Source organism: Asparagus officinalis, chromosome 5, assembly GCF_001876935.1.
Source record: "Asparagus officinalis chromosome 5, Aspof.V1, whole genome shotgun sequence".
In the NCBI taxonomy this organism is placed as follows: Eukaryota; Viridiplantae; Streptophyta; class Magnoliopsida; order Asparagales; family Asparagaceae; genus Asparagus; species Asparagus officinalis.
Window position 1 is genome coordinate 126,691,106 of NC_033798.1, and position 26,171 is coordinate 126,717,276.

The 26,171-nt window shown below is 35.4% G+C and overlaps 1 protein-coding gene across 2 annotated transcripts in view; it reads left to right on the forward strand.

Moving 5' to 3' along the window:
• Positions 1-26,171, forward strand: part of LOC109841198 (endoribonuclease Dicer homolog 4-like) — a 35,730-nt gene that overhangs the window by 1,286 nt on the left and 8,273 nt on the right. For both annotated transcript variants that reach the window (XM_020410107.1, XM_020410106.1), the window contains exons 3-21: positions 1,019-1,129; positions 1,486-1,626; positions 1,712-1,784; positions 2,250-2,314; positions 2,413-2,556; positions 2,641-2,769; positions 6,485-6,620; positions 11,439-11,535; positions 11,947-12,139; positions 12,534-12,694; positions 12,816-13,022; positions 13,126-13,391; positions 13,485-13,756; positions 13,853-14,283; positions 15,830-15,930; positions 22,116-22,321; positions 22,446-22,655; positions 23,702-24,169; positions 24,274-24,546. In XM_020410107.1, the coding sequence (XP_020265696.1) occupies positions 1,019-1,129; positions 1,486-1,626; positions 1,712-1,784; positions 2,250-2,314; positions 2,413-2,556; positions 2,641-2,769; positions 6,485-6,620; positions 11,439-11,535; positions 11,947-12,139; positions 12,534-12,694; positions 12,816-13,022; positions 13,126-13,391; positions 13,485-13,756; positions 13,853-14,283; positions 15,830-15,930; positions 22,116-22,321; positions 22,446-22,655; positions 23,702-24,169; positions 24,274-24,546 (3,684 nt within the window). The remainder of the gene's footprint in view (positions 1-1,018; positions 1,130-1,485; positions 1,627-1,711; positions 1,785-2,249; positions 2,315-2,412; positions 2,557-2,640; positions 2,770-6,484; positions 6,621-11,438; positions 11,536-11,946; positions 12,140-12,533; positions 12,695-12,815; positions 13,023-13,125; positions 13,392-13,484; positions 13,757-13,852; positions 14,284-15,829; positions 15,931-22,115; positions 22,322-22,445; positions 22,656-23,701; positions 24,170-24,273; positions 24,547-26,171) is intronic.

Genomic DNA, 26,171 nt, shown 5'->3' on the forward strand with positions numbered 1-26,171 from the left:
CGCGCGCCGCCTGACAGCGCCGCGCCCGCACGAAACCCGCTTGGGTTTCGTGCTCGTGTTCTGCCCCCGCGCGCGCGAACTCCTTTTCCCGCCACGAATTTCTCCCGCGCGCGCTCGTTCAGCCCGCCAAATCTTCGGTCTTGCCCCCTTTGCTGCCCATAAATAGAGAGGTTGGGAGAAGAGGAAGGGTGTGGGGAAAAAATCAATTGTGGGTTTTGTATTGGAGTTCTTTTGAGAGAAAAGAGAGAGTTGACATAGAACTTGTAATAAGTTTGGTACTCTCCTCATAGTGAAAACCCCCTCCCATGGACGTAGGCTAGTTAGCCGAACCACGTAAATCTCGTGTTTGTATTTGTCTTATCTATGAGTTGTCATAGCTTGTAGGTTCCCTCAATATTCGGTCTTAGAGATGATGAGAGGAAGAGTGTATATTTCACTTAGATGAAATATATCACTTTCGATTCTTGTTTCCTTTGAGAAATAAGAATTTCACTATCTATTCTCGTTTCCTTTGAGAAACAAGAATATAGAGTTTGACTTGTGTTTTTGTGACAACAATAGCCAGAGCTCTCTCTCAGGTGATATCGCTTCCGCGGCGGTGGGCGTGACTCTGCCCCCAACATTAGTCTTTATGTGGTACTCAGTATTAGGAATTGGACATGCTAGGGTATCATGATTTTTCCACTTTCCATAAGCTGCGTGTCTTTCATGAAGACAAATATGATAGTAGGCTGCTGAAAAAGTTAACCGACAATAAGCATGTGTGCAAACAAAGATAGGATCAGATAGATGAAAACATCTGTAGAATGATTCTTCAGGCAATTTTCCAATATATGCTGGCATTAGAATCTCATTTAAGTAAAATAACTTTATAAGGCGCTCGAAGTGAAATTTCTTCTATATGTCTATGGTGAAAAGATTTCTTTTCTTTTAATCATGTTTTACTAGTGTCACAACATTTCCATCTCCAGATGTAAGTTATCAATTGGAAAAGCTCATATCTGAACATTTTTTCCAGCAAGCAATGGTCATAGAGAACTGCACTGATTTCAAAGTCCAAAGCTATTTTGGCAATGGTAAACATTTGAAGGATCATCATGAATGGAACAAGGAGATTGAACAAATAGAGGTCAGTTACCTTTTTTATTCTTCTGCTATTCATTTTTTTCCTATTCATGTCGACTGTATATTATTTCCTTATCTGTTTCATAATCAATGCATCATACGAACAGTTTCTTTTTCTCAGGTTCCTAGTATACACATTATGCAATGCCATTTATCTTCTTGGGGTTTTGGTCTGGAACATGATCCAGTTGCACCTGTACCACATTAGTTGCTTTGCCATTTGCATAAGTGGAACTGCACCATAGATAACTATATAAATAACTTACTTTCCATCTAAGCTATTTCTCTCTCTACTTTTGCATGAGCATTGCTTTCTCATCTCAAAGTTCGGATTATGTTTTCACTTTCATTTTTCTGCAGGTTCTTGTTATGACCCCTCAAATACTTCTACACAATTTAAGACATTGTTTCATCAGGATGGAACTAATTGCACTTTTGATATTTGATGAATGCCATCATGCACAAGCGCAAAAGAGGCATCCTTATGCTCAGATTATGAAGGTATTCATGCTTCAAACTTTATAGACAAGATTAGGCAGGCATTTGATATTATTGATGGTGAAAATGTTTCCTTGTTGATATCTAGGAATTTTACAAAATGGATGCCCTAAGAAGTCCTCGTATATTTGGCATGACTGCTTCTCCAATCATTGGGAAAGGTTAGACAACTTCTTAAACTTCAACTCTTTCCTTCGTTCTTTTATAGTACCTTCTATTCAGTTTTGGATTTATTTTTACTAAATGGGATGCATTCTCGTAATATTGATAGTCTCTTTGTCCATATCATACATTTTGTTATTACCTTCGTGAGAAAAGCTTAGTACTTGTTTTATCTGATTCATCGACGACTTTGTCGTTTAAGGAAACCATTCTTGCTTGCTGATTAGTTCACTTTACAAACTATCCTTCCTATTTCTTGAGAAATCTTCTGGAAAATATTTTAAGAACACATGTTTTATTTCCTCTTGTCACTAATAGTGGACATATCTATTTTTGTTTTCCTGAATGAAGATTATATTTGTTTCTTCTTTTTTTCGCGTGCATTATTGTTATAGTTGCCTTTTGATATTGATCGACTTTCTGTTATCTTTGCATGTATTTTGACGCATGCATATTAATTTTAGGTGGATCTACTCAAACAAACTATACCAAATGCATCAACAGTCTTGAGAATTTACTTGATGCAAAGGTGTGTTTAAATAAAATCTATAACTTGAAATATATTCTGGGTAAAGGTGATATCAATATGATGTTAGTTGTTTCTTTTTCTCTACTTTGATTGCACAGATGTGTTCAATTGATGACAATCTAGAACTTGAAAGTTTTGTTGCTTCTCCGGAAATAAAAGTCTACTTCTATGATCCTGTGGAACATAATGAATCAAGCTTGATAATGGTTTATCAAAGAGAACTTGACCAGATAAGAAACAAGGTAAAACTTCTGATTGTAAGTTATGCAAGATTAACATTCTGTTCCACCTTGTGTTTTGCTTATATCATTTTCTTATATGAACAGTGCACGTGCATGCTACGAGAAAATATTTCTGATTTGAAAGATCGTCAGAAGTTGATGAAGTCGGTTTTGAAGATACATGAAAAAGTTGTTTTTTGTCTAGAAAATCTTGGTCTTTATGCAGCGATACAAGTGAGTGCAATGTCTGTTATATTAAGCCAATTGTACAATTCGTTCTCAAGCCAATTTTGAGAACTTGAGCAACACTTTTATATCAGTAATCTTTTGCTTTTCATTACAACTATTCACTACAATTTTATGATAGCATCTTCTGTCATTTCATATATTTTTCTTTCCTCCATGATCCATGCCATATTCTTATGTATCACAGGTCTATTTTAAGGTACATCATCCTACCGCAATGGAATGTGTCAACAGTTCAATTTCCCTTCTGGTTAAGAGCACAAGACTTAACCTGCATATGTAAAGCACAAATACCTATATATAGGATTAATTTTTCATGAATGAATACACATCTTGCCAAAATATTGCACATAATAGAGTGGGAAAAAAACAACAACGATATTGTTACTACTTGTCTATAGTACATATTATTCTCTTTTATTTTGTTGAGATATTATGAATCTCAATTTTTTGATTTTGTCATAACATGATATCATTTTGAAAATTTTCCTACTATTGCCGCTGATACCTGTATTATTGTTATACGCTGATCAAATAATTTTTCTTGTGGACAAATATTATTTAAAGGATTCAGTATGGGTTGAAAGTAATATGAGGGTTATTTGCCGAGCATATACAAAAACCAAATATATTTAATACACACACTAAAACAATTGGGTTTACCACTCTAGTTAGTGTCTTGTCATGGCTACACTAAGTATATTTTTATACTCCTTTCTTTTTCTAAATCGTCCTAAATCTCAAGTAGCACATTTGGTTAGAGTGTTTGGTCTTCATTGCATTGGTCATGGGTTCGAGTCGTTCGCCACCCTCCTTTGCCGCATTTTATTTTTCAGAACTACAGTTTGGCCCTCAAATATCAATAATAATCACATTAATCCCTCAAATATTCGAAATTGCTCGTTAGTCCCTCACATCTTAAAGGGTATTGTGATAGTATGTTTCTCACTCATTCACTCTTTTCATTCACACGCCTCTTTTATCTCTCTCCTCCGTATCCATTGCCCTAAGGGCAATGGTTAGCAAAAACCTTGTAAAATATACACCTTTTTTTTAAAAAAACTCAGCTATCCCGGTTTTTATACCCTTTGATACCCCAAAGTTTATAACTTTTTAACTCTGATACCCAAAATTTTTTTGACGCTTTGATACCCCCAAATTTATACCTTTTCTGACTTTCATACTCCAAAGTTTCCACATTTTAAAACTTTGACACCTCAAAGTTTACACATTTTTTAACTTTGATACCCCAAGTTTGCAGTATCAAAGTATAAAAACAGAACTTTGGGTTATCAAAGTTGAAAAATGTCGAAAACCAAACTTTAGGATATCAAAGTTAAAAAAATGTCAAAAACATGTCATAACAAAGTGTTAGAGAAAAACTTTAAGGTAACAAAGTTAAAAGTAGTGTTGCTTTAAGGTATCAAAGTGTTAATTTTTTTTTGGATACTAAAATTAGAAACGCGTAAACTTCAAGTTACCAAAGTGCAAATAACCTTTTTTTCAACAAGATGGGTTATGGGATGGAAAACATAACCGTGGGTATTTTGGTCCTTGAGGGACCAAATTGCATGATTATTTAGGATTTGAGGGACTAATGAGCAATTATTGAAGAATTGAGGGACTAATTTCTAAATACCTAAAAAATCATTAATGTTTTGTGTTTTTTTATTAACATCATGGTGCCACGAACTATAAATTGTTTTTTTAAGTATAAACCAAATTTTTTTTACCTCGACTTATTTTTAAACTCAGCCACTTTCAAAACAAGGTGTTTTGCATATCGACCCAAAGTTTCACAACCATTTATTCTTAAACCTGCCAACTTCCAAAATCACTCTTAGATCCAAAATACTCTACCAATTAATCGTAAACTCAATTTGTATTTCAATAATTTGGTATGTATTGTAAAATTCCATGTAACTTACTATGTATTTGTTTAAGTGGTCATGTATACAGTATATTTTAGTATTTAAACTATTATTTTTGGTATTTTTCACATTAATGCTGCAGTAACGTGCGGGCCAATTCTGCTTGTTTCACACTAACCAAAGTAAGAAAATTTCGTAACGGATATTTATATAAATTATTAATTTTTATGTATATGTGCTCGATGAATACTTGAGGGTCAAGCAAAGAATCTTTCTGCCCTTGAAAAGCATAAAAGGAGGGGTGGTGTTTCTCACCTTTACTCTAAAAAACCCCCCTCATATTGTGAGCCTTGTTATGTATTATTATCTATCATAAAAAATAATAATATTAATTTGTATGTCTTTTAGTTGTTATTGAAGATTTTATTCTCAATGAATATTTTGAAATAATCTAGAAGGCCCAACAATATAATTTATACTTAGTGAAACAAAATTGACCAAAATTCACTGGATTAGAGCTAAAGAAAGAATGTATGTAGGATGTTCATCTTATCAGTAAGCTAATGTATGCTAAGTGGGCAAAACTATGGAGAAGGATTTTAATATCAGTTGATATTGTACACTTTTAGCTAATCCAAAATATGTGGTTACAAGATTATGGCGAAAGATCCAGAACATGAGAAAACAACTATCTACTTCAGCTTAAACCCTCAATTCTTGATGAGGAATAGTTACAATGTGTTTTGGCCCAAGTGAACTAGAATGCAAGAAGGCAAATGCTATTGGCAGCATTTAGTTGAAAAAGAAGAAAAACAAAGTGCACCCAGATTAGTAATGTCCGATAAACCGAAAGGGAAACCTAAGAAAGCAATAAGAGAAGAAAGAGAGATAGTATCTGCCTTTTTTCTGGTAGTCATTCAGGAATATCTGGTTGCTAATGGTGATAAATAAGGGTTCTGTAGCAATCAAAGTAGTGGTCATAGTGAGGCGATTCAGGAGGCATGTGCTGAGTCAGGTTCGTTCTTCTATGATTTTTTTTGGGTGGGTGGGGTGTGTGTGTGTTTGTGTTGCGAGGGGCGGGCGGGTGGTAAGATATAAGTTCCTAACAAAAATCCGCTAATACCCACAAGTTTGAATTTTAAGACAAGTCCCTCATCATGCATGACCTTGCATTATGAGTCCTTTCGAGCTTTACTTCTGTTATTTGATCATAGTTACGGATCTTCTATGCCCAACGACTCATGTTCAGATATCGATAAAAATTCGTTCAGTCCTAACTGGGCTGAGCTTGTATATACATGCACACATATACTCTATTCACAGAGGTTAACCTCCTTTAACTAAGGATTAATGATCCAAGCATTAAAAAATCAAGTATTGTAACTAATTATCCAATATGCTTAGCTGTAGAAAACTCAGTTACATAATTGTGCTAAAGAATTGTCAAACAGTCTAATTTATCTTGTGTCTTTATATGGTTCCTATAATTATAATATTAGCAATTCTTTTTCTATTACTTTCTCTAATAATGAACAAAGTTTGCTATTTTTCATTTTTTTCGGTGCTAATACAGTAGGCCATCGATTTTAACTTTCTTTCTTCCATTTTTGACTAATATAGACTGTTGTCTGCTATAAGGCTGTACAAATTCTTTTGACTTCTGATGGATTGTTCCTATAATTATAATAGTAGCAATTCTTTTTCTATTACTTTCTTTAAAGATGGAACGAAATTTTCTATTTTTCATTTTTTCTGTGCTAATACAGTAGAAGTGTATTGATTTTAACTTTCTTTCTTCCATTTTCGACTAATACACTGTTATTTCCTTGAAGGCTGTTCAAATTCTTTTGACTTCTGATGGATTGGACATTCCAGATACAAAGCAAAACGATGATGACAGCAACACTTACCTAGTAAATCAATATTTGAATAATGCTCGCTCGGTTTTATGCTGCAAGATATTAGACGGTATGGTTGCCATGCTATTTTTAAACTAGAAACAACCTGTTTTTACGTTTGCAATGTTGCACACACCATAAACACAGATATTTCCTATAGGCAAATGATACACAAAACAAAGTGCCTAATATTATGTATTTTGTACAGATCTCTAACACTTTTATTAAACTGAAGCATGTCATATATTAATTAATAAATTGAGAGAAATCTGTATTACCCAGTCGTGCAATGGAGCTATGTAAGAACAATGCCATGCAGAGTCCAAATTGGGTGTTGAAGTTTCTAGCGTCTTTCAGATAGATGTTTTGGCGAATAAGCTTCTGTCTTTCTTGATTTTTTATTAGTAAAGCTAAAATAAGGCCTAAAGAAATCTAATGTGAGAACTAGGAAATAAAAGATTCATCACCTATATTAGACTTGGGAAAAATATTGTTCAAACTAAAAAATAACATCCCTCATCAAAAAGAGTTGAATTATAAAACTAAAAGATAACAAATAATCACTAAATATTTGAAAAATAAAATCTACCACCAGTAACCATGTATTGTAACTCAATCTATACCCTGCAATAATTAAATCATTTTTATTAGGTGATTCCATGTAATGCATGTGATTTTAAATAAATATTGGAGATGCTTTTACCATTGAGTTACTCCATCTTTATGTGAATTTTCTCTGCTTCAAATATACCTTTTTTGGTGTGAACTCGCCTCAAGTTTTTAAATGAAAGAAAATAAACTCTACAGAATACTATGGAGGTGATGTTACACAAGCGAAAAGGAAGTCATTAGCACCAAAATTTGTGTGAGGATGATGCCGCCAAAGTTTTGATCTTTGAAAGTTAAAGATTATATCAATTAAATTGATTGATTGCAAGATTCTTCTCGATGGTCAACTGTAATTGTACCTTGTTTTAAAACTTTGGGTTGGAATATGACCTTGGCTGAGCTTGTGGTGTTGTCTCAGGCTTTGCCTTGTGCTCATGCTTTGGTTTTATTCTTTGAACTATCTTTTTCCTTTGGCTTTGGTCCTAGTGCTAGCTTGAAATATGTGCCAAACTTTAGTATTAATGTTGGCTAGAGTTAAGTCTCTTGCTATGATGGAAAATAAACGGCATCTCCATGGAGTGTAGGTATCAGCTGAAGACAGAGATCATAGTGTCTCCTTGATGTACATTAGATCGTAGGCCGACAAGGGTTACATGTCCATTTGTCTGTACTGTAATGATTTTCTAAATCCAACTCCTCTTTTTAACTACACATTATATATGAGGGATAGAATCAGGCAAATCTTCCATTCAATATTATTATCTATATATGGATCATTAAATCTCTAGAAACCAGGTATATCATCCAACTTCTAAGGACTGACAATTTCTTTTTAAAAAAAAGACAATGATACATAACACTTTGCTGTGGTAACAGTATGAGGGATCATAATAATATGAATATGACAAATAAGGAATGCAGATAAGAGGATTGAGAATAAGACGGAAATCGAAAGTCTCTATAATAGTTGTGGGTATTGTTGTAGACTTGTAGTCGCATGTACTGTAGCAATTGGAAGTATTGTAATATTTCTGCAGATCTGAAAAACCTGGGAGTGTAAAATCTGGCTGTAGGGGTGGTGGTGCATCTCTTTGAAATGGTACCAAGTAATGGAGATTAGAGATGCACAGGCAAAAGCGGAGAAAGAAAGAAGAGGAAAAGAAGGTTTAGGAAATAAGGGCTTCACACCCTATTTGGCTTATGAACAAGAATGACCTCATGCCATCAAAATAGAAAATGAAGATCTCATTCATAGAGAAGAGAAGAGCAAAAACTCTTCCTTATACCAATACACCAGTCACCATTTTTACTTACTAGGCAAAGATCGTACTTTCTTATGGGTTAAACTAAACTAACTCCTAAAGCTAATCTAAAAATTTGGTAATAGAAGATTTGTCTTTATCTGAGGCTTATGGAGAAGGTTTATTATTAAAGCTAAAAGATATCATCCTTTACCGAAAAGATTTGAAATTTAAGAAGAAAAGCTAACAAAACTCTAGCTAAAATTTAAAGCTATATCTATTAATGACTGAAGATTTTAAGTAATCTTATAATAATTGACTGAAGATTGTAAGTAATCTTATAATAATTGAATCATATTTGTTTGATGAGACTGACTCCTTGTAGGGCAAATAAAATTTGGGAATGGATCTCAGCCTCATGAATTTTACCCATCTTCATGTGAATTTATCCTGCATCACGAGGCTTCTTATGCAGAAGGAACCTCATTCAATAAAGGAAACACAGGTTTCTAGGAGCCAAATGGGATTGATATTAAGAGAGGTCAAGGTAGATGCAGTTAGCGTAGACCCTGATCTAACTGGATGCATTGATGACAATGTTCATGCATTTCTCAGTAGCTAATAACCTGATTAATACACCATTTAAGCTTGAGAATCAAAAGCATGAACCACAACAATAACTGAGCACTGGTAGTACCTTTCAAGATGTTACCTTGGTAACATGGGTCTGGCTGGTCGAACAATTGTTCCCTTAGCCCAATAGAAAATAGAAATTAGGCTATAAGCCTCATCTAGGCACAGACAGGCATCATGTGATGTGTCTGCCTGTGGGAGGACTGAGTAAGATTATGTAAACTGGATCTCCTTAAGCATGATTCATTTTTTTAAAGAGAGCTAAGACTTTTTCAATTATTGTTTGATTCTTAGTTATTCTTTTGGCTCATTCCATCTTCTCAATTACGAATGAGAATGACCAATTGACCATACTTTGATAGACTAATAGTGATGGGTGTCAATAGGTGGCATGTGGATGTGAAGGTCATATGAACGAACTCTTGGAAGACTGATGTTGTGGACTACGAAAAACTAGAATCATGCTAAAAATGACTTGAAGGGCACGAAATAATGATGAATTAAAAGGGGAACTTTCTGGAATCTTACTATGAACCAAATTAGGATTCAACAAAGAGCTGTAATATAAGGTCAGCCTTGAGTCTACAAAAAATGCACCCATTTAATGATTATTACATTTAATGATTATGCCAGGCGAGCGTAACATGAATTCATGATAACAAAGTGTGGTGTTTTTGATATGGACAAATTTTGAAAACCATCCCATTTACCAAAAACTTTGCGAAAAAAAAAAGAATTATTCTTAAAATAATTGCCAAAACCGACCTAGTTTCAGCGGTCGGGCTGAAGTTGGGTCGGTTTTGACCAAAAAAACTATGAAACTTCACGGGACTTGAAGTCCCGTGAAGTTTAATAACGTCTAATATTAATAGATTAAAGTCGCCAACAATTTCACGGGACTTCAAGTCCCGTGAAATTTGTTAAAGTCCCATGATGCAGAAACCCCAAAAAGAGAAGCATCGCCGATCAAAATCAGATTTTGAGCAACAAACAAATACAACATCGAAAAATTAATCACGCCCATTACTTAATGTCCCGTGAAGTTTTATAGTTTTTTTGTCAAAATCGACCGAGTTTCAGCCTGACGGCTGAAACTAGGTCGGTTTTGACAATTATTTTTAGAATAGGCCGTTTTTTGCGATTTTTTTGTAAATGGGTTGGTTTTCAAAATTTTTCCTTTTGATATTGACTGAAATTTGAGTTTTTGGACAATCTACCATTTTAAATTACAAGTGCTTTGGAGCGTCCAAAGAAAGAAATAACGTTCAGATACTTACAAGACTAGCTGGGATGTGATTTTTCTTAAACTTTTGTCTTGTGGTGGTTCCATGTGGGGAGGAGGCAGATATTGCTCCAACTATACTGCAAAACGGAAACACTTGTTAGTTGATGTATCTCTTGCAATTATATTGTAGAGTTCGAATTATGTAGTCACAGTTACATTCAAAATGATCCTCGTCACTACAACTTGGAATGTGTCTACAGTCAATTATAGCAGTAAAATATAGATAACCTACTATAATTGTTAAACCATGTTTAGTGGTATGATAATTTATTTGGAAAAACATACTATCCAAACATCAGGTTGCATCTTCAACTTCTGCAGTTAGAGCAGCATGTAGGGGGGAGTGCACCTGCTTCTCCAACTACAAGCCGCCAAACAGACTCCAAGATTATCATCTTACTTCATCTAGACTCTTGATCTCTAGGAATTTGAAGATGCCTTCTTGGCTGATTATGCTTAAACTACATGAGTAGAGGGGAGATTTACCTATCTACCAGTTGGCGTAGAAGGGGAGATTTACCTATCTACCAGTTGGCCATTAAGGTTCTACCCAATGACTCTCTAGCTTAGTCATTTAGGAAATTAGCCAAAACCTGTAAAGTATTGGCCTCACTATCGCAAAACCAATTCAACCTTTCATGCAGCCCCCTCGGTTATGAGAAATGTTCCATGCCTGACCTGTTAGAGATGTGAAAGTGACCATGATAGTAATGTGAATTAAAAAGCAGACACAGCTTGACTTTTTTTTGGGAAAGGTAAGAAAAGATTTTTATTGATCAAAACAACAATTACAAGGCATCACCTAGGCATATACCCAGGTGCAACATCCTGAACAAAAAGCCATAGAGCATAATCACTCTGCTACTCAGTTTGACATCTTTAATTGAATTCATTTGTTGGATTCACTTGATAATTCAGTGGTTCAGATAAATGCATCTCCAAATTCACATATTTGATTCATCAAACCATGTTCATCCAAGTCAATGACTACAAGTGAGCTTTTCACTGTTAACTTCTAAAGTAACATATTTAGTATGTAATAATTATGTAGGTCTTCAGCTTCCTTTATTTCGTTTGAGTTTTAGCACATCTAACAAGAATATCTTTGCTTATTTTGTAGACAATATGGGTTCAGATTCGTTTGTTCCGGAGACATTAGAAGAACCATTTTTCTTAAAAAAATTGTCAGCTCTGATTGGGATCCTTTCTAGCTCCAGGTTGGTCATCATCACTGTTGATTGCTTGTGAATCTATTCTATACTCACAGAACGACTAGCTTGGTAACTTGTTCAAGTTTTGTTTATAAAAAAAAAGAAAAAAAAAAGATTCTCCAATTTTTCTGTTTCATGAACTATATACACTTGCATGCATGAATGCACACTAATTGAACACTGTAAGAACGATAATGATGAATGTAATTGTATGAGTACAATACCATGTGAAAGAGATAAAATAAAAACCATACTTTCTTTGTTAAAACATGTGGGTTTAGCAGTCAAAACTTATTAGTCAGGAAAGCCTCGGTCAATATTCTTACCTCTCTCAATGTTTTTGGGAAGTTCAATTGTATGCAGTTATAGAGATATGATATCTGTTAATAATAGACATCTAACAATTCTTTACTTCAGGTTGAAAGAGAACATGAAGTGTATAATCTTTGTGAAGCGAATAATTGTTGCGAGAACATTAGCGCACATTCTTGGGAGCTTAAAAGTGCTAGATTATTGGAAATGTGAATTTCTTGTGGGTTTTCATTCTGGATTGAGGAATATGTCACGCAGCAAGGTTAATACAATAGTTGAAAAGTTTCGTTCTGGAGAGGTATTTTCTTGTAAATTGCTTTGAAATTCCGTTATTAATATAAGCATGCTATCCAGTACATTTTTAAAGAGTTATCGATACAGATTATTAACATGGAACTACTAAGTTTTCATGAAATAATTTGTATGCTTGTAGATAGCCAGCTAATTCATTTTACTGTTGAAGTAAATATGGATGCATTCTCGATTGCAGCATTTGAACAGTGTTTTAAAACAATATCAAGAGTTTCCTAAACAAGAGGACAGTTCATGGTACTTTTTGATAGTTTAGCCTAATTTATGACTTTGGAAATCATATTTAGATCTTATTAGTAGGTTGTTTTCAGCAAGAGCTTTATGTCACCTTTCTTACAGATGCTGTGCATAGCTTATTGTTCCATTTGTTGGATTGCTAGGTGAATCTTTTGGTTGCTACCAATGTAGCTGAAGAAGGTCTTGATATTCAGACTTGCTGCCTTGTAGTGCGGTTTGATCTGCCAGAAACAGTGGCTAGTTTTATACAGTCAAGAGGTCGTGCTCGCATGCAGAAATCTGAATTTGTTTTTCTTGTCGAAAGGTACTTCATTATTCAAATCTCTCTTCATTCTTAAGCATCTATTCTGTTTATTTATATTTATAGTGTTCTTTGTTTTATTTTTATTATATTTTTATTTTTACTTTTGATATCAATATCTCAGAGGCAACCTGCGTGATGAGCAGTTACTGCATGATTTTATGTCTGGAGAAAATTTCATGAATAAAGAAGTCATCGCCAGAACATCCGGTGAGACCTTTAATAATTTGGAGGAGACAATTTATAAAGTTGACAGCACTGGTGCTTCTATCAGCACTGGTTGCAGCATTTCGCTTCTTTATAGATACTGTGACAAACTTCCTCGAGATATGTATGACATCATTATTTAAAATTTATTATTATTATTTCAGACTCATACCAAAAGTTGATTGGATTTCTTTTAGTTTTACTTTTAACTTGCATGTTTTCTGCAGATATTTTGATCCTTTGCCAAAGTTCTTTTTCATAGATGATATACATGGAACAATCTGCCGAGTAATTCTTCCCTCAAATGCTCCTGTCCGTCAGGTGGATAGTTTGCCCTGCTCCTCAAAAGATGAAGCTAAGAGAGCAGCTTGTTTGAAAGCATGTATCGAGCTGCATAAAAAGGGTGCTTTGACCAATTATCTTCTGCCTGGTCTGGATGATGGAAAGAGGAAAATACTAGCTACAAATTGCTCAGAGAGTCAAAACAGCGATGGTACTTTTCTCATTAGAAATCATTATTAATTTCGTGGTGCAAAGTTAGTCTTAGAATTTTGTGACCCTTTGATCTAAATACTTACTTTTCCAGATGAATGTCTGAGAGAAGAACTTCATGAGATGCTAGTCCCTGCTGTTCTTAGAATGCCATGGTCCACTACAGATGATGTCGATTTTTATTTTTATTATATAAAGTGTGTCCCCATACCAGATGATAGAAACTATCGAAAATTTGGTCTTTTTGTTAAAGTTCCTATTCCGGATGAAGCTGAGACTATGGAAGTTGATTTACATCTTGCTCATGGCAGGATTGTTAAGACAGGGTTTGTAAGTATGGGGAAGATCACACTTGACAGAGAAGAGGTGAAAATAACCCTTAACTATATCATAAGCTGCTATTCTATTGATCTATTTATTCCACTTAAAGTTATTCCAACATGATTATATGTTTTTTTTCAGGTTTTACTGGCAGAGAGTTTTCAGGAAATGTTTCTAAAGGTCATCCTCGATAGATCTGACTTTTACCATGACTTTGTTTCTTTAGGTGAGAATGCTGCAATTAGTCCGCCTTCGTCGACGTTTTACCTGCTACTTCCAGTCAAAAAGAAAAAATGTGAGGAAAATATGGTTGTTGATTGGGAAACTGTAAAACGCTGCTTATCATCACCGGTTTTTAGCCATTCAACTGTTTCTCATGCAAGAGATCTTTGTGATGTTAGCAACAGTTTAAAACTTTATAATGGCACGTTTGCTGAGAATGATGTATTCGACAGTGTGGTGTTCACTCAACATAATAAACTATTCTATTTTATCTATGGAATTCTCCATGAGAAAAATGCTCTCAGCAAACACAGGAATTCTACAAGCTATGCAGAACACTACATGGACAAGTAAGTGAATAAAATAATTTTTTCTAATATCAGACAAAAGTTGATACAAACTTACTTTATTACGTTCTTGTTTTGCATGTGTAAATTAATGCCATATAGATGTGTAGTTTAGTTACAATATGTATGCCCTAACTTGTTTGGTGAATGCTTGTTCCTCTGAAAATGCTATGCCCCAAGCTTAAAAGGGTGTTCGATTTGATCACCTTTCTTTGGATTACACACCTTAATTTCTTGAAGTACGCATTATTAGTCCTTTTTTCTGGCTTTATCTGTCGGGACTTGTGTACCTTGGTATTGGGAGATATGAGGGAAAACTGTCCCGAGTCATTCTTAATATACTTGGTTTTGTCATTTAATAATTATATAAACTAAAGCAATTCCGTTGGTAAGATTTATGACCGAGCTTATAGAACACCCAGCAAAAGGTGAAGAGCTAGAATATTTCTGGTTATGTTAAATAGACATATCTATGTTTGAAGAGAGTATGTGATACATGGTGAGAAATTGAGGCAAAGACGGAATCGGTCATTTACCACATTTGCTATCGTGATGAGACAATCTATTGGAAACCTGTCTTTTCAAGTAATTTCGTGCATCAGTGAACTCGCCATCATAAGCATGACTTAAAAGTCATTTCAAATGGTCTTCTTTCCTCTATGGCACTAAGAGATCTGATATGGTGCTGATCTCACTTCAATGCTCCCCCCTAGGTTGCACATGTACAGGTGCGGACACTGATGCGGACCTGAGACACGGCTAATTTATAATAGGTAGGATACAGGGACACAACTCATGTTTGACTTACATACCTAAACAGCCATTTAAAATCATACATTTGAACCGAGTATAGGATGAAGTGAACATAATCCATGTCCAGCGAGTTGCAAGTAGTGGATGTGAAGTGTAAGATATAGGTCCAAAAAATGTATGCCAAGCGTTTAAACCAAAACATATTATAGAACTGAGTACACATCTAAAATAAATACATGCGTATTTGAGTGTCTGACTGTCTGTATCGGACACATGTTGGACATGGATATGGGATCCCATACGAGGTGTCATGGTAACTTCGGTTCCACTTTTCCATTTGAGGTTTGGCTAGGCACTTCTGGTAATGCAAAGAATTGAACACGTGAGCCTTTTAACTTGGATTAAAACACTGATGGCTGGTGAGTAAGTAATGTATGTCAAGCAAACTTAATACTTTGGGCAAAGCTTAAACCTCTTCATGTTTGGAAGAAGTTGGACACCACCTTGTTTAGATATTTAAATTATTGTGTCATTGGTGGTAACATGTGGAATTGAAATTTGCTTGAAGAAACATGTATAGTGCAGGTGTATTACTTTCTTTTCTATGAGTTCATAGAAACACTCCTTAGAGAGTTTGTGTCATTTTCATTATAAGAAAATTGTTTTTGCCTTGAATCTTCTCTTTATTAACTTTTAGGTTCCTTTTCCGTATTGGGATGCTTGATTTATTTTGTTTTTTATTAGAAATATGCTGCTGTATGTAATTCTCTAATATTTCATCCCATAATAACATCAGGTTTGGCATTCAGCTATCCTATCCTGAGCAGCCATTGCTGAAGGCAAAGCAGGTTTTTTCTTTGCACAACTTGCTGCACAATCGGGTACAAGAGGGTACAGGTAATTAAAAAGCATTTGTTGAATAATTGCAGTTGTCTTGCATTCATGGACATACATGCCCATGCCTATGCCAACACACATAATGTCACGTCCCGGGCCCACGGGCCCGTTGGTGCGTGCAAGCCATGGGACCCACTGAGAGCAACTTGATGTTGGCTAAAGTTCACAGCCAAAATACTAGCACTAGTTGTTTTTGAGCCTTAGACTTTTTTCTATTTAAACCAGTAGCATTTTTTCACACTAGTCCATGTGGGACTAAAGTGAGGGTGTCACAATCACCTCACCTTACAAAGAAAACGTCCTCGTCGTCACGACATGATAATTGACACATCTACCAGGCGATTGGACTCTAAAGGTGGCTCCTATAAGCTCTAGAGGTAGCTCCCACCGCATCCACGCGGTGTAGCACTTAGCCCTGTATAACACTTAGCTCCACACTTCTAACTAGCAATTGCTCTGATACCATTTGTCGCGCCCGGGTCCACTGGCCCGTTGGCCCGTGTAAGCCATAGGACCCATCGAGAGCAACTTGATGTTGGATAAAGTTCACTGTCATAATGCTAGCACTAGTTATTCTTGAGTCTTGGGCTTTTTTCTATTTAAACCACTAACATTTCTTCACACTAGTCCATATGGGACTAAAGTGGGGGTGTCACACATAATAAGAGTAAATTACACTTAAGACTTTACCCGCCCAACATTTTTCATGATTGCATGTATGCCCCTATAGTCACTCTTGCAACACTTTGCGCCTCCTAAAGTCTGATGACAACTAATAATGTTATTGATAGAAGTGAGATGATTCTTTACACATACATTAATTATTTCTTAATCTAATATAGTTCTAAAAAAGATCAAAATCCTAAATTTTGAAGATAAATTCAAAATTTTAGACTAAAAAAGTTTTAACATTTAATTAAAATCGTAATGTGTGTAAATTAATCGATTAAAATTAAAAGGCGAGTGATCATATTTTTTATTTACTAAATTACTAGTATTAAAGTTCAAGTTGATTTAGAGTGGGCACATTCACAGAGTTAATATAGTGTAAATTTCACTTACCCCTGAACTATGTGTGAGTTGCACCCGAGGACGGAACTACTACGAAGTTTGTGGAGGCACGTGCCCCCACACATTTGAACATTGTTTTTAAAATAATTAACCATATTTTTATTATGTGGCCCCATAGGATTTTGCTTAGCAACCCCACAGCTCCCAACCCAGCTAGCCATAGTCTACATTCATGTTTTCAAATCCATCCAAAAATTGCCTAGAGTTATTCATTTTAGCTCAAGAACTCATATATCCATCTAAAAACATTAATTTTAGCCTAAATTAACTTGAGAATTAAAAGATATCGTTTTCACCCTCTTTAACACTTCGTTTCTAAATCAAAATTCCCTTCTGATTCCCCTACAAATTGCAAAAGTTGTTCCCCCCCCATGAAAACAAAATACTACGAAATTCTAACAATGTTGCTTCGTAATGATTGAGTGATTGTCTAATTATATATATTGAGAAAGACATAGTTGATAGTATAGTAAATAAGAAAATCATATAAATGTATCAAAAAATGGGACCACATGGAAAACAATTATAAAGATCTTTTGTTAGAATTTCGTAGCATGTTGTTAGTTGTTATGATGAAATTGCATGTATTGATAGATGTTGTGATTATTTTATAAATCAAATTTTCATCGTTAAAATTTATATCATATAAGTTATTAATTTATATGTATAATCGTATATGTGCTTCCGGAGGAAAAATTTTCTTGATCCCTCCTTGATTGGACATAACCCCCTCAACTTTGTTTATTCTACTTAACTCTCTTGAACATGTCTCACTCAACCAACCCAACCAACCCAGATTAACACCGTGAAATTTAAGTCAATGTGAACTTTATACGGATGAAAAATACCCCTAAACTTATTATAAATTACTGCATTGTCTCTTTTCATTTTTGGGTTAAAATTTCCATGCTTGCTTATTGAATCCTTAATTCATACCCAAACACGCTCAATTGAACCATCTCTCTTCCATCGATGCTGGCAACTCTGATCTTCGGAGAAATTGATGTCTAAAGATATGGAGATGATTAGAGAATGAACTGGTTTTTGTTGGAGATGGATCTCAAGAGAAGTCAATGGAGGAAAATGGGTTGGCTTCTTCTTTATTATTTAATGATGATGATGACGATGGGTTTGCGTCGCCATGGCTGGAGAAGAGGAATAAGAGGGGAGGACGAAGTGGTGGCTTGAAAGGAGGCAGAGGTGGTGGTTGTGTTTGGATTAATTTTGAAAGCATTGGTTAATAAGCAAAAAACCCCTTGTTTATTCTATTAGGGGTTCTTTTGAAAGTGGAGTTGAGATTAGGGTTATTTTTTATTTTTGTCATTTCACCATTAATCAGTGACGTCTTGGGGGTGTCTATTGAAAAAATGTCAAATTTCAAGGGGCTTAAGTGGGGCACTCCAACATTCAGGGTGGTCAAGTGGAATAAACAAAGTTGAGGGGGGTTATGTGCAACACCCCTACAGTTCGGGGGTGGGGGGTGGGGGGAGTGAAATTTAACCTTAATTTTATCTCTGTGCTAAATTTAGAACAATGTAAGGATGAGGATAGGAGTATCATTAGACTTTGATTTGGATTAAGAAGGAGATATCATATTTGATAAATATATTTTGATTTTAAAGTATTTTTACTCATATCCTTTTCTTTTAAAACTGCAAAATATTTGTTAAAAAAGGCATTTTAGATGTACAAATCATTGTATGATCATTACATGATCACTTTTAAATTGTATGTCAAACTGCTAACAAAATGAACTTTGCGAAGGAAGATGTTGAAAAGAAACTATTAGGATGATATTTGCTACTAATACTTTGGGAGGGGTAACTACTTATATAATAATTAGCACAATTATGATATACTTTGGGAGGGCGTATAATATATAACTTTTACAACCAGCTATTAGTATTTTCATTTCTGTTGATGAATTATTACTTGTTTTGACTTTCTCTAAAATTAATATTAGTACTTTAAGATTGTTAGCGTCTATGGTTAAATCTGAAATAATACAGATATATAAAAGCAAAAATTGAACAGAAAACTGAAATGCAGTAATTTAAATTTTTTCAGCTCAGTTGTTGTACGTTTGTAAAACGTTGTGCTTAAAGCATTATTTGACCTATTCCGGTGCAAGGATCCCAATGTTAAATTGCTTCCAGGAATAGCAGTCCAGTACTCTAGTATGCACCGACCCAGTACTATCAAGATCTCCTCGATCTATTAGGAAAAAGATCTTCTCTGTCTATCAGGCAAAGATCTCATCGATCTATCAGGCAAAAGATCTCGATCTATCAGACCTTTCGGTCAAGACAGAATTCCTATAAGCACAAGTTATTTTACAATCTATATCTGTATATATTGATTGTTGTTTTTGGAATGAATTTTCCTTAAGGATTTAGGGTCTATTTATAACGTTTGAGAAAATACTATGCACTAATAAAATAATATATTTTACTATGCATGTGGGGCTCACATCCTAAATTTTTTCGGTGGGGCCCACCACTTTTTCCCATTTTTAAAATTTGTGACTTTTTTGTCAAAGAAGCGAGGCTTTAAAAAATGAGGGCGTCTTTGTTAAGAAAAAATTTTGTGGGGGATTGTTAGAAATTTTTAAAATGTGTGGGCCCCATTTTCTTTAAACACTTAGCAGCCCATGTTTTTACGTAACAAAGTCACCCTCATTTTTTTAAAGCCTCACTTCTTTGACAAAGAAGTCGCAAATTTTGAAAATGGGAAAAAGTGGTGGGTCCCATCGAAGAAAATTTAGGACGTGAGCCCCACATGCATAGTAAAATATATTATTTTAGTAGTGCATAGTATTTTCTCAAACGCTATAAATAGATCCCAAATCTTTAAGAAAAATTCATTTCAAAAAAAACAATCAATATATACAGATATAAATTGTAAAATAGCTGGTGCTTATAGGAATTTTGCCTTGATTGAAAGGTCTGATAGATCGAGGAGATCTTTTGCCTGATAGATCGATGAGATCTTTGCCTGATAGATCGAGGAGATCTTTGCCTAATAGATCGAGGAGATCTTGACAGTACTGGGTCGGTGCACACTAGAGTACTGGACTGCTGTTCCTGAAAGCAATTTGGCATTGAGATCCTTGCACCAGAGTAGACCAAATAATGTTTTAAGCACAACGTTATACAAACGCACAATAGCTGAGTTGAAAAAATTTAATCTTATGTGAAAGTGTTGTGCGCAACGAAACTCTAATCACACAAGCAAGAACAAGGTAGATCACAACTAAACACAAGCATAAATCACAATCACAGCAAGACAATAAATTTTACGTGGTTCGACAAGTTGTCTACGTCCACAGGGCAAGGAGGAGAGAGTTCTTACTATTAGAGATGAAGAGAATACAAAACAAGGTTATAAAATCACTTAAAACTCTAAAACAAAGCTTTCTACATCTCTCACCAGTCTCCCACAATTGGATGCAATAATGCTCTCTCAAAGACTGCTCAAAACGTCATTGTTTAACCCTAATTAATTAGGATTAGGAATATATATCAACTCAAAACGAAACGGGTCAGAAAACAAAACCCAGGCCCAAACCTGAGTCGCGGTCGACCGCCGAACCCATCGCGGTCGACCGCGAAAAATGAGAACCCAAAATAATCCTATAGGGTCTCGCGGTCGACCGCGAAAAATGACAGAACCCAAAATAATCCTATAGGGTCTCGCGGTCGACCGCGGAAAATGACAGAACCCAAAATAATCCTATAGGGTCTCGCGGTCGACCGCCAAGCCAGTCGACACGATTAACCACGAAAAGTCCAGAGACTTTTTCCTATTTCGTGCATGTTTGCGGTCGACCACCGTGCCACTCGCGGTCGACCACCAGACACCCAAAACATGTTCTTCGTTTTTTCATGCGGTCTTCGTCGCTGTGTTCGCCATTTCTACAGAAAAGACCTTGAAGATTTTAATACTCTCTCTATTAGATAGCAGTTTAAAAATTCATGTTACTAGATAAGGAGATCTGGTTGCTACCAAAAGGTGATTTATCTTAACCTGCAAGTCTGAATGTATAAAATATATATGTACCAATTCATTGTACACACACACACAACAACAACAACAATAACAAAACATTTATCTCAAATGTTTGGGGTCGGCTGTATAAATTATATTCTTTCATTCCATTCTATTATGAGTCATTTCCTCCGATAAGTTAGTCATAATTATATCTTTCCTAATTGCTTTCAACCAAGTCCTTTTGAGTCTACCTCTAGATCTCTTAGCCTCATTAACTATAATGTTATCACTTTTTCTAACCAGTGCACTAAGAGGTTTCTGTTGTATATGACCAAACCATCTTAATATATTCTCTTTCATTTTGTCCTCAATAGGAGCAACCTCTAATTTATTACGGATGCACTCATTTCTTATCCTATCTTTTAATATACCCACAAGGCCATCACAACATTCTCATTTCTGCCATATTCATTTTTTACACATGTTGCTTTTCAATTGCGCTCTATATATATATATATATATTATTTTAAACTTGGTCCCTCTAACTATTAGACCCAAAACTCTAAAGTTATGATGATGATTAAGGATTATAGTTTTATATTAATTCTAACATGCCCCCGCAGGTTGAGCATCCTTTTTATGGGTTGAAAACCCGAACTCACGCAGCGGAAACAATTTTTTAAAATTCGCATTAAATTCGTGGCTAGTAAGATTCGAACATGGGTTGCTCTGATGCCATTTTAAATTAAGTCACTCTTATAATTACACCAAAACTTCAAAGTTATGGTGAGGATCGATGATTATAGTTTTAGTATAGAGCAGTTATTTATGTTTATGTGATATAAGTCAACTCCTGGCAATCTGAAATTCATACATCTAATTATTGCTTGTTGTTACCGATCTGTTTTAGTTTGCTCTCTACATAAGATTATCTGCTCAACCCACCAAAACCTCTAGAAGGATAATACCGTCCATATAACAATAAGTTCGCTCTTTTCTGAGTAAAGATTTGGTAAAGAAATATAGCCAAAACTCGTTGGAACGCTTCTCTCTGAGCCAAGTCAAGTTCCAGTTGTATGTAGTTTGATTCTTGAACCTTAAAGATTGTTGTTTGTGGAAAGCAGATACTCGTGAACTACTGGAGCACTTTGTGGAGTTGCCTCCTGAAATGTGTTTGCTAAAAATATTTGGCTTTTCAAAAGATATTGGAAGTACTTTGTCTTTATTGCCTTCTCTATTGCATCGGCTAGAAAATCTACTCGTGGCTATTGAGCTGAAGGAGCTTTTGTCAGCATCTTTTCCTGACGCCACTAAAGTCCGAGCTGAATGTGTAAGCCTACTGATATAATGCTTAGTATAGCTACTAGCTTGAGTGTATTATGGAGTGCATTGAACTATTTTACTTTACTACAAGTTGAAATACTTGTTCTAACTAGAGGAAACATGTATTTCAGATCCTAGAAGCATTAACAGCTGAGAAATGTATGGAACGAATTTCCCTCGAAAGGTTTGAAGTGCTGGGTGATTCATTTCTGAAGTATATAGTTGGCCGTCACAGTTTCCTTTCATATCAAGGCCTAGACGAGGGACAACTCACCAAAAAGCGTTCTAGTATGGTGAATAATTCACATTTATATGAGTTAGCTATTCAGAAGAATTTGCAGGTAACTTGACTTCTTCTTTTTTGCTTTATTACGCTTTTTTGCTCCTGTATTTTAGTATGATATCATTTCTTCTTGGAATGCTCTTTTGAAGCCATGAACCGAGTGTTTGAAGATGTCTTACCATAACTGCCAATTCTCGTTTGTCCTATGTATTTTAGATCAGTGATCTATTTACGAGAGCATAGATCAGTGATCTATTTGCAAGAGTATGGACTTCTTTTTCTCTCCTGAAACCCAAGAATGTTGCGGCTGTCTAAATATTGAACTGGTTTTGCTCATACTAATATTGTACCAAAGTTTGGTTTCTCAAGAGTATTTTACCCTTAGATGTTTATGGTAACTCATTAACCGGTTTTGTACAGCTTCTAAGTTTATCTGTTATCTCATTCTTGTGCAATTGGTAGAGAGAACCCTTGTGCAGACATACTGATCCATTGGCTATAGACAGATGCTAAGATTATTGCATATCATGGATTATTGTTCTTTCTTATCATTATATTAGTGCTTGCTGCATCTTATAGGAAAAGACACGCTGGTCTAGGCTTTGTTAGGATATTACAATTTGAGAGTGAGAATGCTTGTACTGTCTGTTCAGCAGCTAACTGGACTCACATGAAGCCACCATAGACATGGAGCATGAAACTACCTATTTTCTGTAAATCCTAGTTTCCCCAGTGGGCAGGCATTTGGCTTTTGGCATATATTATGCTTTAGAGATTTATGGAATTCCTTTGGTGTATCTCTATCTTCCCATCATGTAGACCTTTTCTAGGAGAATTTCAACTTTGGAGCTTGCTCCATTATTTCATGATATTAAAGTGAGTTTTTCTATTGTTTTGCATTATGTTCTGTTTGCTTATTGATTTCTTGCTCAACTCCTCATTTTTTAGATGCATGTTCCTAGTCATAGATTAGTTCTCCGTACACGTGTTTCGTATTTTGGTTTGCCTTTCATAGAGGTACGACTTTGTCCAATTTTGCATAACTTGATGTTTGATGAAGATCGCTTGTTGTGTTTAAAAGAATTTTGCTAACTAATATTTCAGGTGTATATACGTGATGAATTATTTCTCCCATCAAATTTCTTTGCACTCGGCCGGCCATGTAAAGTAGTTTGTGATGTAGATATACAATCAAGTATACATCATCAACAAGGAAATGGTTCCACAGTAAACGCAAAAGAAGCCAGTAACGTGAAATGTACTAGATCACATCGGTGGATTCACAGGAAAACTATTGCTGATGTTGTGGAAGCTCTTGTTGGAGTATTTCTAGTTGAGAGTGGGTTCAGAGCTGCAATTGCATTTCTCCAATGGATTGGAATGCAAGTTGATTTTGAAGTCTGCGATTTTTACAGAGTTCTTCAAGAAAGCAGGAGCAACTTGGAACTCAGTAAAAGCATAGATGTTGATGCACTTGAGAAGCTATTAGGATATAGATTTAAGCATAGAGGTCTTCTTCTACAGGCTTTTGTTCATCCTTCTTACAATAAGCACTCAGGTGGATGCTATCAGGTCTGTATTTATACTAAGATATGTACTCAATGAAGTTTCGTGCAATCTATGCTAATGGCATTACACTCTTCTTTTTCTTGCTGATGTCTTGATTTTTCAACCAGAAACTGGAGTTTCTTGGAGATGCCGTCTTGGATTATATGATAACATCGTACATCTATTCAGTTTATCCAGACCTAAAACCAGGGCAAATAACTGATTTGCGATCAATAACTGTCAACAACAATTCTTTAGCTCATATAGCAGTTTGGAAATTCTTTCATGAGTATCTTATAAAAGAATCTGATAGTCTCAGTCGAGCAATAAAAAAGTTCAAGGATTTTATTCAAACATCAGATGCAGAAAGAGAACTAACTGAGGAACCAGCATGCCCAAAGGTAACTTTTCCCCCTGAAATTTTGTTTTTTTTTCCGAATAAAGCTATATTTTTTGTAATTCATATTTTGTTCAATTATAAGTTATAACCCTCGAACCTCCTCACAATTTTTTAAGTTTTGGTATAGTGGAAGGGAATTTAAGATGGTATCACAGCGACTCAAGTTCAACTCACGCAGTACACCCCTTAAAGTGGATGCAAAGAAAGGTGCCTATGTGTAAAATGGGTCAAGTTTAGGCCCATAAATGGGCTTTCAACCTGCGGAGCCATGTTGAAGTATAAAGCTATAACCAGTCAACCCTTGCCACCACGTCAGAGTTTTGATGCTGTGGAAAGGAGTTTAAGAGATTTAATGAGTATATGAAACTGAACAGTGAATTCCTAGCTTGGGTCCAGTCTGTATTTTAAGGTAGTTGAAGGCAGAAATTTGACATTCTGATGATCATTTCTGTCAAACACCAAGAAAGTGAATAATAACTAAAGCAATGATAAGTATGTTGCAGAAAAAATAAAGCAATAGTATAGGGTCAGCAGTGAAGATACACTGGTACCTTCTGCTTGCTTACTCATAAATAGGAAGCGGACTCTGTGAAGTAAATTTCCAAATAATTTTCGAAGTACTTGGTTAGATATCAAATGCCATCTATTCTACGAAAGGATAAAATCTCAAAAGCGTTTAACAATTACATCCATAAATTACAAAATTACAAGGTTCTAATCCATATGTCAAAATATGAAAGACCCAGAGGACTATAAAGACAAACGTCCCAAGGAATACCTTTGTTACGGAAGTGAAAATAATCTTATAACAAAAAAATATGTGAACCTTAAAAAAAAAAAGCTCGAGTTGGGGCCTCCATATCTTTGGTGCTGTGAAAAAATGTGACATAATGGGTTGAGGTACACAGCTTTGAAGTAGTTGGATATCAAACAATTTGCATTAACATAATATAAAAAAGTAGGAACTAGTGAGAACAGTTTTTATATATCGACTATCACATAATTATGCACTTGCAAGTGTAGATGCAATGAACATCTATGATGTGTAGCGCTCTTCCTCCAACCAAAATTGATGCGTCTACTGTTGATTATTGAAAACCCTTATCTTATTCATGAGATAACATGGGCTTATATAGGCCCCTACAACTTACACATAAGCCCCTAAACTTAATAATATTTCAACACTCCTCCTCAAGATGGGCGAAAGATATCCACTAAGCCCATCTTGTCACATCCTCTAATCATATCTACTGAGCTAAGTCCTTTAGTCAGACAATCTGCTGCCTGATCCTTAGTTGGAACATGACTTAACTCCAGTAGTCCATTGTCCAACTTCTCTTTGATGAAGAACCTATCGATCTCGATGTGTTTGGTTCTATCATGCTGCACTGGGTTGTTGGCGATATTGATGGCTGACTTGTTATCACACCACAACTTCATCTTGGCTCCTTGATCCAGCTTCAGCTCCACCAACATACTCTTTAACCACAACAACTCTGTAACTCCTAAGGCCATGGCTCTATACTCTGCTTCAGCTGTTGATCTCGCTACCACCGATTGCTTCTTGCTCTTCCACGAGACCAAGTTACCTCCTACAAAGATACAATATCCTGAGGTGGATCTCCT